General features: G+C 46.7%; 5 protein-coding genes across 5 annotated transcripts; 3 read left to right on the top strand and 2 right to left on the bottom strand.

Annotated features, from left to right (window-relative positions):
- Nucleotides 1–87: 87 nt before the first annotated feature.
- UA08_03239 (hypothetical protein) lies at nucleotides 88–1,089 on the bottom strand (the record flags this gene model as incomplete). The annotated part of the gene is made up of 1 exon (XM_020265517.1): nucleotides 88–1,089. One exon carries the CDS (start codon nucleotides 1,087–1,089, stop codon nucleotides 88–90), a length of 1,002 nt encoding a protein of 333 aa, XP_020121073.1.
- Nucleotides 1,090–3,923: 2,834 nt separating this feature from the next.
- UA08_03238 (hypothetical protein) lies at nucleotides 3,924–5,381 on the top strand (the record flags this gene model as incomplete). The annotated part of the gene is made up of 3 exons (XM_020265516.1): nucleotides 3,924–4,030; nucleotides 4,104–4,237; nucleotides 4,309–5,381. The coding sequence occupies 3 exons, from the start codon at nucleotides 3,924–3,926 to the stop codon at nucleotides 5,379–5,381; spliced, it is 1,314 nt and encodes a 437-aa protein (XP_020121467.1).
- Nucleotides 5,382–5,584: 203 nt separating this feature from the next.
- Nucleotides 5,585–7,216, bottom strand: UA08_03237 (hypothetical protein; the record flags this gene model as incomplete). The annotated part of the gene is made up of 1 exon (XM_020265515.1): nucleotides 5,585–7,216. One exon carries the CDS (start codon nucleotides 7,214–7,216, stop codon nucleotides 5,585–5,587), a length of 1,632 nt encoding a protein of 543 aa, XP_020121466.1.
- A 288-nt stretch (nucleotides 7,217–7,504) lies between these two features.
- On the top strand, nucleotides 7,505–8,883 carry UA08_03236 (hypothetical protein; the record flags this gene model as incomplete). Its single annotated transcript, XM_020265514.1, has 3 exons — nucleotides 7,505–7,582; nucleotides 7,652–7,998; nucleotides 8,151–8,883. 3 exons carry the CDS (start codon nucleotides 7,505–7,507, stop codon nucleotides 8,881–8,883), a joined length of 1,158 nt encoding a protein of 385 aa, XP_020121465.1.
- Nucleotides 8,884–9,350: 467 nt separating this feature from the next.
- On the top strand, nucleotides 9,351–10,985 carry UA08_03235 (hypothetical protein; the record flags this gene model as incomplete). Its single annotated transcript, XM_020265513.1, has 1 exon — nucleotides 9,351–10,985. The coding sequence occupies one exon, from the start codon at nucleotides 9,351–9,353 to the stop codon at nucleotides 10,983–10,985; it is 1,635 nt and encodes a 544-aa protein (XP_020121464.1).
- Nucleotides 10,986–11,176: the final 191 nt, after the last annotated feature.

Here is an 11,176-nt window from a genome sequence, read left to right as displayed (position 1 = left end):
AAGGAATGAGAGAAAGATAAGGGAAAGAAAAAAACCATCCGGTAAGCAAGGAAAACGAACATATAAGGTACCAATTACCCAAGAGAATTATAGAGCCATCGCAGGTAGTTGCAACATAATTGCTACCCAAAGACAATAGATATGAAAAGACTTCTTGTCAGCAGCATTGTCTGTTTTCGACATGAATCGCCATCCAGTGAAAGCTCCAAGACCAACAGCAAGGCAATATGCATGAAGAGGCAACCCAAGGTAAAAGGGACAAAAGGTAGACCAGAACACAAGCGTTGCGGCAATTGTAGCTCGACCTGTTTTTGAGCCCATGATAAGTGGCAACGTAGTCCGTCCCTTAAGCTGGTCACCCTCCATGTCACGAAAATCTTGGGCATGGATGGTTGTTAGGATGACAAGGCCAAAAATGAACATCCATAGTTTGGCGGCTCTTGTTTCTGAATGGCTTGAGACTATAGTCAAGCTGCCGAGAGAATAAAAGATGTAGCCGCCAGTGGCCAACAGGTTGCGCATAAACCAGTCTTCATTGCCTCCTTGATTGTCATATAGCCAGTATAGCACGAACAGTGCTAAAGTCTCTGGAACTACTCCCGTGGCATAGCTGATGAGAAGAGTCAAGGCAATCATTGCCTGTAGGAGATAGGAAGCAGCAGTAGGGCTGATTCGGCCCGACGCAATTGGCCGCGAAGGTTTGTTGATGCGGTCCTCTTCGATAGATTCGGGAGAATTCTGGTTGTTGATATCGAAGACCATCAAGACCCCCCACAGCCAGATCAATGCTTTGGGACAGTTGTAGACGACAGTGGAAATGGGGAGGGCGCCTTCAGTCAGAGATGAGTTTGTTGCTGAGCCCAGTATGCCGAACGTAATGCATGGAAGCATAACGGTTGTGATATCTGAGTAAAAGAAGAGGTAGATTATATGAAGGAAACGGAGGAGACTCTGCCCAACTGGGACTGGAATATGAATCTCATTCCACAAGTTGAGTAATTTGTTCAAAGTCAAAATTGCCTCTTTGTATTGGTAGTCCAAGTGCTGGGACTCCATTTGGGAAGACTCGAGATGAGATATCGTTTTCATTTTGTCAGAAAAGGTATGTCCAATATTGAACTTGAACTGAAGAAGGTGATAATGAAAACTTCAAGTATGAGGAGGGAGAGACAGATATAATTGAATATGAGGGCAAGATTGTTCACTTGGAGGTGATTTCTTCACAACTATATAATGAAGGACTTTGAATGCAATGACAGACTCCAAGAACAAACACAGCACATTTTGAGCGAACATCGAGTCCTATTTATGTACGAACATACGCAGTCTCATGGCGACAGAGCATCAAACCGGAGGGATAGGGTCTGACGCAGTGACCGGATGGAGATCCAAGAACTGTGCCACAGACCATTTCTTGGGATCTCAAATAATCATGGCAATGTTACCACACGAAAGAAGCACGAGAGAAAACTGTGGATCAGGAACAAACCGATCCATTCTCCTGGATCTAGATCCACCCTGGTGTTCCATTCTTTCTGACTGGTTACCAAACTGGTTCTGCGGCATTGTCGATCATCTCCATCATCATTCAGACCAGCTAGCAGGTGCATTGATCAATCGGAAAACCTGGAATAACGAGGCGGAAACCTTTTTGGGATCATGAGATAGAGATTTATGGGACCGATTACTATATGTTGCAGATGGTGATAAAGCAGCTCCACACACATCCCATGAGCCAACCTATCATTACTTCCAGGCCACGGGATCGACATCTGAGCGAAGAATAATAGAGGGTCAAAAAAGAAAAGAAACAGACACAGATCAAAGGCAAGATGATCTAATGAATCCAAACATGAAACGCAGAATCAGCACTATAAGTAGATCGGATATGGTGATGCGGTGGAGATGATGTCTCGTCCACCTGCATTAGGAAGAAGAAGCCGATAAGAAAGTTAGAAATATCCAAGAGAAGAGGATTATCATAAAAACAAACTGGCAAGAGAAAAAGAAAAGAGCAGGGCAGGGCAGAAAGTGGTAAGCACTAAAAGGTAACTACTAACAGATCGCAGTTCCATCGCGGCCGATAGGAACAGCAGGAGAATAGAAAGAAGCGACGAATATAACTGGGCTGTGAATTTAACATCATTTCAGAACAAACCAGTCACACTAGCATCAATGCTACCAGACTAATTAGGTAGGCCTTGCTAAACTTAGATAGAAGAAAGGAACAGTAGAGGAGGGGAGAGAACAAAAACCCCATAGCAAATAATTCTAACTATACGCCTCGTATTTATCACCGAGAAAATCCGGGAATTGGGCTCCTGGAAATCACTAGTAACCAAAATTAAACTTTTATTATAATATACCAGACTTTCCGCTTTTTGTCGATTTTTTATTTGTTTCTAACATTCGAATATTTGCTTTTTCTAGCGGCTTGCCCCTCTGGGTTCGGGATCGCCGGAGATGGAAGATCTTGTGAAACGAGGCATTGTGTTCCGGATGGAGATCAGGAGCTTAAAGACAGCCAAGGCTATAATAATGATTATATACGGGGTAGCTGGTCTGTGCTACGTATTGCCTGCTGGTAACAAATCTCATAATTGAGCAATAGTTCTTCACCAAGAGTATATGCCTGACGATTCATGTTTCTCAGAGCATGAAGACTCTAGTAATCGTCTGGGCATATGATTCATTCTATTTGTTCAATCTGCTCATTTCCTATTTTTCTTTCTTCATATCCACATTGCCATTATCGGCCAGCTCCGCATTGGCTCTTGCTGCGAACCATAGATTTAGTTCATGATAGATCTATCTAAGTAGTAGCTAGCAAGCATTGACCAGGGTCAATGCATCGTAAACCTCTTCCGGCATCAATTGCGAGTATTTGTTTACTTCTGGACAAGGGTATTTGCAAAGGGGGAACAAGAAATCATCCATATCCGGAACTGTGATTACAGAAGCTAGCTGTTTGGTTCACTCTTGGATATAAGGCTTGCGCGTCACCTTCTAACTCTTCGTATAAAATTATGTTTTGAACCCAATATCAGCTATTTAGATATTGACTATCCATGACAAAGGACAAATGGGAGACTAAGACAAGATATTTTCCTAATTAGGAAATAAGGTGGCGGCTGTACAAAAGCAAGGATTATGAGACATTGGGGTAGTTTATGCAGAACATTCCCACGCTGTATACAATACCTACATATGTGACTGCTTCTGCATCCCCAAGGCTATTTCTCGACCTTTCCTGCAGCCCCTTCGTCCCTTCGCTTCGTCTATATCTCATTTTGCAGGTGGTCAGCATTGGACGTCCACGGCCTTGCGAAGTACACCCCTAACCGTCACTACGACTATATAGGCAGTATGTATGCCCTCTACAATCTAGTCCAACGTGATAATTCCTAAGACATGCAGAGTTCCCTGTCATGACTGATGTACTTAAGACAAGTTGATAATCAGCTCCAAGTAAAACCGATTTTGGTGCCAAAGCCTTGCAATTTACATAGCCCACCAGAGATTCATTCCTGCTGAGTGAGGAAATCTTCACATTCATGGATGTTACCTAGGTACATATCAGTCTTCCAATCCTCACCACAAAAAGAATCACTAAGTGATGGAACTTGGGTTCATTATGAGAAGTTGGTCGTTGAAACAAGTGAAATCCAGAAATGTGCGCATTTACCTAAGTATAGCAAGCACCATTGTATAGTGAAAATCGAGTGATCAATGGGGATGATTAACGCTCAACTTTGCAGGGATTATGCAGGGCTAATTGTAACCTCGGGATGATCGGCTGATGACCTCAACGTCCGTCGGTAGAAACTCATTGATATGTAACGAACGCTGGCATCACTCAGTCAAAGTCATCGCACCACTACATAGCCTACACTGCAGATACATGTTGAAAAAAAAAAAAAACGATGATTGGTTTCCTGCATCGCTTGTACGCGGGTTTTATTTCTCCGCCTGAAGCCCCAAAGACAGACAGTGCGCTGCGATTTGGACTGCTCGGAGCTTCGTTCATTGCGTGCGTTCCACCACCGCGGCGCATCAAACTCGATATGTAACGGGTTATAGCTAATGCATATCTATTTCTCTAGACCAATGGCTCTGATTCTTCCTGCAAAGTCACATCCCGAGGTGATAGTGGCTTGTGTTGCGGCGCGAGACCGTGTAAAGGCCGAAAAATATGCGAAGGAGCACGGCATTCCAGTTGTCCATGATACTTATGAAGGTACCTAATCTTCTAGACATTGGCTATCGCATCACTCGGAATGCATTTTTGACACAACTACTTCCCATCAGACGTCATTAATGACCCCGCCGTTTCTTGCATTTACATCGCTCTGCCCAACTCCCACCATTACGAGTGGGCTTTGCGGGCAGTCAAAGCTGGGAAACACGTCCTGCTTGAGAAACCATCTACTTCTAATGCTAGTGAGGCCAAGAAACTATTTGGAAACCACCTTTTTGCAGCACCAGGCGCTCCAGTGTTGCTTGAAGCGTTCCATTACTCATTTCATCCGGCATGGCAGATATTTCTTCAGCTCATTCACCAAGATCCTCTAGCAGGGCCAGTGAAGATTGCATATAGTCAGTTCTTTTTATATAAAGGATTCCTCAACAGAAATGACCCCTCCGAAATCCGCCTCCGATATGCATTGGCCGGTGGCTGCGGGATGGACCTGTCCAGCTACAATGTGTCTCACATCCGGCAAATGCTGGCTGACTCGCATCCAAATGTTCAAAGTGCGAATTTTAGAATGCTGTCTACGTCAAAACCGCCACTAGACGAGCAAGACCTAAAACAAATCGACGAAGCGGTGACGGCAACCTTTAAATCTGCAACGGGCGCCGAAGGCCGTATCGTCGCGGATCTTTCGACTGCTGGTGGCTGGCCGATTATTCCTGCTTCCTGGTCGCGCAACTTACCGAGTATTGGCTGGCCCAAATGCGTCGCAGAGTTGGGAGAGAAGCAAATTGAAGACGATACAGAACTTACTGATGGGGAGACTCATGTTGTCCAACGAACAGTCACGTTCTATAACCATATAGCGCCTAGTATGTACCATAGCATCGTCGTGCAGGATAAGCACTCGATCAAGCGCGATGTAGAGACTGTGCACTCATGGACGCAGACGAGAACGGTTAAAGCATATGACTGGCCAGACAAATCCGATGGTCGTCAAGGCGAATCATGGTGGACAACCTATCGGTACCAGCTGAATGAATTTGTTCATCACGTTAAGGGTCGTAAGGGAAGCGGAGTATGGTTCTCTGGTCAAGACAGCATTGACCAGATGGCCGTTATTGATGAGATGTACGAGAAGGGGGGTCTGAAGGCCCGGCCATCCGCTGCATTTGAGTCGGAGCCCTAATTACTTTGGCTTCCTTTGATTGATGCTGACGAGATATGGTAATGTTTTCAATATGACTCTAGTTGGATATGTATTTACCTCATTTTGACCCCAGATGGAGTATATATAAATCCTAAATTGAATTTTGACCCAAAACCTCATAGATTACAATAGCTATTTATTAACAATCCCCTTCTTACCATCTTGTTAATGAGCCGTTATACCTAGGTGTGTCTTTGGCTATCAATCTCATAACGATCCGTGGCGTCTTGTACCGGGCTATACACAAAATGATCAAACACTGCCCCCCTCGCTGTTCCATTGAGATCGGAGCATGCTAGACCGACAAATGCACCAGTGAAACTTCCATGCGCCTGGTGTCCTCCGCACTCGTCGGACAAAATCGAGGCATCCAAAACCGAGCCAACTTTCTCTAATTCCTGTCCCTCGAGGGCGTAGAAGAATTGCAAGCTCTGACCACCACGAATGTTCAAAGCTAGTCTGACCTTTCCCTCTTTAGGAATTGCAATCCGTGTTTGCTGAGGAAATTTCAGGTCGCCATCTGGCCAAGAGGCTTCAGAGCTCATCACACTTATTTCACGTTCTCCGTCCGAATTAGCCGTCACGGTCAAGTAGAAAAAGTTATATCGACAGTAGTACGCCACAAGGCCAGCGAATTGTCGCTCATCAGACGGTGAGAAGTCAATCACCGTCTCTGCGTCATAAGAGAAATGGGTTTGTCGGCGTGCCACCAAGGCTTGCTCGAACCAAGACCCTATTGACTCCCGCCCGATGAGTATGAGTTTTCCATTCTCGACGGAAAAGATTCGGTCTGTCTCGGGTGTTCGCAGCCACTGTAGGTCTTTATGAAGACCGTTCTCAAACTGATAATACTTTCTTGCCCAGTAATCCGAATCATCATACACACCGGGGACGTTTGTGTATAGTGAGGGAACAGGTCCGTTTTCAACATAGAACCAATCGTCTCGCCAGTATACTTCCTGAATAGCAGTCTCTCGACCTAGCACACACCGCCGCTCCTGTCCGACAGGACGCCCTGTCAAATGGACAAGATATGTCTTACCGCCCTCAGTGTCCACAATACTGCCATGACCAGAGCGTTGTAAAGCCGCAAATGGAGCATCCTTGGATGTAAGAATATGCTTCTGAGGGTGCACTTCATACGGACCCCGAATATCTCGAGCACGGGCAAGAGTACATGCGTGTTCGTAGGCTGTTCCCCCCTCGGCAGTCAAAAGGTAGTACCACCCATTGCGTTTATACAGATGTGGACCTTCGACGAGGTCTAGTTCCGTGCCTTTGAATATATTCTTTCGCGGTCCTACTAGCTTCCCTAACACAGGATCAAATTCCTGAAGTGCGATTCCAGCAAAAGCACGGGGACTGCTGCGATGATCCCACATCATATTGACAAACCATTTCCGGCCATCATCATCATGAAACAGAGAGGGATCAAAACCCGACGAATTGACGAATATAGGATCCGACCATGGCCCTTCGATGTCCGGAGCAGTCACGATAAAATTATGGGCGTCTTTAAAGGAGCCATCTTTACGTTTGACGTCGGTGTAAACTAGCCAGAACATGTCGCCATCGTAACTCAGGCATGGAGCCCAGACGCCGCAACTGTCTGGCTCTCCTCGCATGTCTAATTGGCTCTTTCGGTTCAGCGGTCGTATGAGTAGATCCCAGTTTGCCAGATCTTTGGAATGATGTATTTGCACTCCAGGGTACCATTCAAAAGTCGATGTCGCAATATAATAATCTTCCCCGACTCGAAGAATCGAGGGGTCCGGGTTGAATCCGGGGAGAATAGGGTTACGTACTGGCGGCATGATATGTTGGCAGAAGATTAAGCACATAGAGTCTCGACATAAAATAATGACAATAACGATGGTGAGAAAGACATCAAAGACTCTAGGTACCCCGCGTATACTTCAAGTAACTCCAATCTGCCCGGGTAAATAGACAAATCTTCCCAGCTTCGTTTCAACCGGTTTAGCCGGCAGAAAGGCATTTAAAAGGATACTTCGTTGGTCAGTTTAAGCATCAGACCCCTCTTCTCTTTGCAGATCGGTAGAACAAGGAAACGGATGGAGATCACCGTCGAATCAACACCCAGTATGCAGCAACACTGGGTTCACAGCTGGGCTGCCATGCAACAGCCTGCGAAGGCGACTAATCTGCCATCAGAATCGTTTGTATATACGAGTACTCTGACCTAACAGCGAAAGCACGATGTCTTGCTAATATGCTTTCTTCCATAAAAGACTCTCCGACAAACAGCCCGTTTGAGCCTCGGCACTTCTTCACACATCCGCCTACGACTGTCCAATGCATTCGGCGACAGACCTCTGACCATCGCAAAGGCAACGATTGCACGCTCCGCAGACAATGCATCAGGGACAAACGCAGTCCAGCCAGATACGCTTCATCCCCTTACTTTTAGCGGGGACCCTGAAGCTTGTATTCCCGCTGGAGCGCTGGTTGTTTCCGATCCCATCAACATTGGCGGGCTGCCACCGGCCACGGCTGTGAGTATCAGCCTGTTTCTACCCGATGGACAGCTTCCAGGGGGCATCGTTACTTTACATCCCGGCAGCCGGACAACCTCATGGTTTGCTATTGGGAACCATGTGTCTCAACGAAGCTTATCTGGTGCTGGTGTAGGGCAAGTAGATCAGTGGGAAGTCTCCCTCCTAGTTTTCTATTATTGCTAGTGTGTTTCTTGGAAATTTCAAAGCGTAGCTGACAGTAGAGTATGTACAGGTACTATATCAGTGGCATCGAGATTCTAGTGCCTCGCGAGTCAAGTGCCTTCGTGTTGATCGGAGACAGTATCACCGACGGAAGAGGTAGTAAGACAAATGGTGATACACGATGGCCTGATCTCCTTTTTTCGCGCCTGCAGACACAGCCACATGAAGAAACATCGAATTCCGCTCCATCTATTTCACTTATAAACCAATCAGCTGGCGGAAACTGCGTGCTTGAGGACAGTTCGGGTGGCCCAAGTGTGCTCGCCCGTCTGGACCGGGATGTCCTCTCACTGTCTGGAGTGCGATTTGCAATGATATTCGAAGGAGTCAATGACATTGGCATCGCGCCTCCAGATCCGAAAATCCAGGCAATTATAGAGAAACGACTGATAGCAGGCTATGTGCAAATTGCGACTCGACTTAAAGCTGCCGGCATTTTCGTGGCTTTCGCGACATTGACGCCATTTGGGGCACCAAGGGAGGAAGACGAGGGCAGCAATAGGGACACAACGCCGTACTCACATCCTGTGCGCGAGCTGACGAGACAACGCGTTAATAACTGGATTCGTGGTCATAGTCCGGCGGTGTTCGACGCGGTCGTTGATTTCGATGCTGTGCTACGAGACCCGGAGGACTCCTCGGTCTTAGCCAGGGAATATGATTCTGGAGACCATTTGCACCCAAACCAGGCTGCGTTTCAGGCGCTGGCAAATCATTTTCCAATAGACGTATTCTGTTTGTAAAAGAAAAATTCTATAACTTCTATCCTTTTCTTTTTCGGTGGTAGTCAGCACCGCCTACCGGTATACCTAATGCATGATCTATAGGTATTGAGGGGCCATCTCTCACTATCCAACCAAAGGATTGTTTACCAAGGTTTAGGCTAATTGAAATACTGTAGTCCCGGATTTCATATTCCCAGGAGCATGCCTGTCTAGGAACTTCCCCAGAAACGCCCCTTCCCCCCCGCATTCTCTACACTTAGCGTAGAGGTAACAAGTACATACATCAAGTTAGTCCTCTTTGTCTTGCTGGACAAAAGCATGATTCTTTAGCCGGGTTGAAATCCAACCCTTGCTAGACTTCCGGTTAAATCTGAAGCTTATAACTTGTCACGTCTGTCACCATGTTGAACCGAATAACTGACACTTTAGCCACGCCTTTCCCTTCACAAGATATCTAGGTGAACAAAAGCAGCAATTATTACTGCATGGATACCGAGAAGCCTTTACCGGCAGCGTGTGACCATGTTGAAGTTACCGACGCTGCCAATACCTACCAATTGGAAAATGCTCGTCTAGCCACGGAAGACGAACATCGCTTGACGATGGTAGAGGCTATCCGAAAGTACTACAAGGCCTGTTTATTTTCCATGGTAATTTCTTTGACTATTATCATGGATGGCTATGATGGAGCCCTCCTGGGCTCCCTGGTTGCATTTCCATCATTCAAGAACCACTTCGGTCACTACGTGAACGCCGAATCTGGGTATCAGATCGCAGCCAACTGGCAACTCGCCCTAGGCTGCTCCAGCTCTGTCGGCAATATTATCGGCATCTACCTTGGTGCTATTACGACCGACCGGCTGGGCTATAAGAGGTCATTGATGGTGTGGTTGGTGTGGCTGACGGCCTGCATTTTTATTTCATTCTTCGCTCCACATATTTCTGTTGTTTTTGTTGGCGAACTTCTGTCAGGAACATCCTGGGGAGTCTTCGCCACATTAGCACCCCCATATGCTTCTGAAGTCTGTCCTGCTGTATTGCGAGGCTTGCTGGAGATCTGGATCGTCATCTGTTGGGGTATTGGACAGTTGCTCTCATATTCTGTTCTCCTCACCCTCAACACCGAACTTTCAGACTGGGCATGGCGCATTCCATTTGCCGTTCAATGGGCTTGGCCAGTTATAATTTTTCCCCTAGTTACTTTGGCACCGGAGTCGCCCTGGTGGCTTGTTCGCAAAGGCAAATATGCCGAAGCCGAGAAAGTGGTCAGGCGTCTCGCGAGTGCGGATATCACCGAGGAAGAAGTCCGCCGCACCGTGGCCATGATGATCGAAACGGATAACATAGAGAAAAGCATGCACGAGGGTGCGGGCTATCTTGATTGTTTCCGCGGAGCGAGTAACTTGTGGCGCACCGAGATTTCCTGCGTCGCCTGGGCAGCCCAGTTATGGTGCGGGTTCGTTATCTCTTCCTATGCCACATATTTTTACGAGTTGGCCGGCCTTGCATCCTCAGATGCATATAAGATGAGCGTGGGTCAAGGCGGCCTTCATATTTTATTCAATCTCCTCTCGATTCCTGTTGTTGCAAAAGTGGGCCGCCGACGTCTATACCTCTGGGGACTATCATGGATGGCCTCTATGCTACTTTTGATTGGATTTGTAGCGTTGGCACCACAGAATGTCGCCGTTGGATACGCATCCTCCGTGCTCTTCCTACTGTGGAATTGCGGCTACGAGCTCACAGTCGGACCAGCAGCCTACATTCTTGTCAGCGAAGTCTCTTCTACTCGTCTGCGCAGCAAAACTGTTGCTCTGGCTAGAAATGCGTACAACCTGTCATTGTTGATCAACTACTTTGTGGGCCCCTACATCCTCAACCCAACTGAGGGCAACTGGAAAGGCAAGGCTGGATTCCTCAGCGGTGGTATCAACATCGTCCTGTTCATTTGGGCCTTTTTCCGGCTTCCAGAAACCCGAGGCCGCACATTTGTTGAGCTGGATGTTCTCTTCTCGAAAAAAGAACTCAAAGCAAGGGATTTTAAGTCTCATTATGTAGATTTCAGTGAGCTTCATAAGACAAAACTAAACAAGACCGAAAATGATACGGAGGTTGCATGATGGAACATAGGAAGGGATGTCTTTTTGATGAGCTCACATATTGATATTAAATGCTGTTAGTTTATTAACATGTAACTTCGTTCACTGAGAGCGTTGTGATTATACAACCCGCATATTTCCCCGCGAAATACACCCCCGCATAGAGGGATGCCCCGGATTTATCATATTAGGCTAAAGGAGAACAATCAGCA

This window comes from Talaromyces atroroseus (assembly GCF_001907595.1).
Source record: "Talaromyces atroroseus strain IBT 11181 chromosome Unknown scaffold_3, whole genome shotgun sequence".
Classification (NCBI taxonomy): Eukaryota; Fungi; Ascomycota; class Eurotiomycetes; order Eurotiales; family Trichocomaceae; genus Talaromyces; species Talaromyces atroroseus.
The sequence above is the reverse complement of the archived record's forward strand: the minus strand, read 5'-3'. Positions and strand labels throughout refer to the sequence as shown.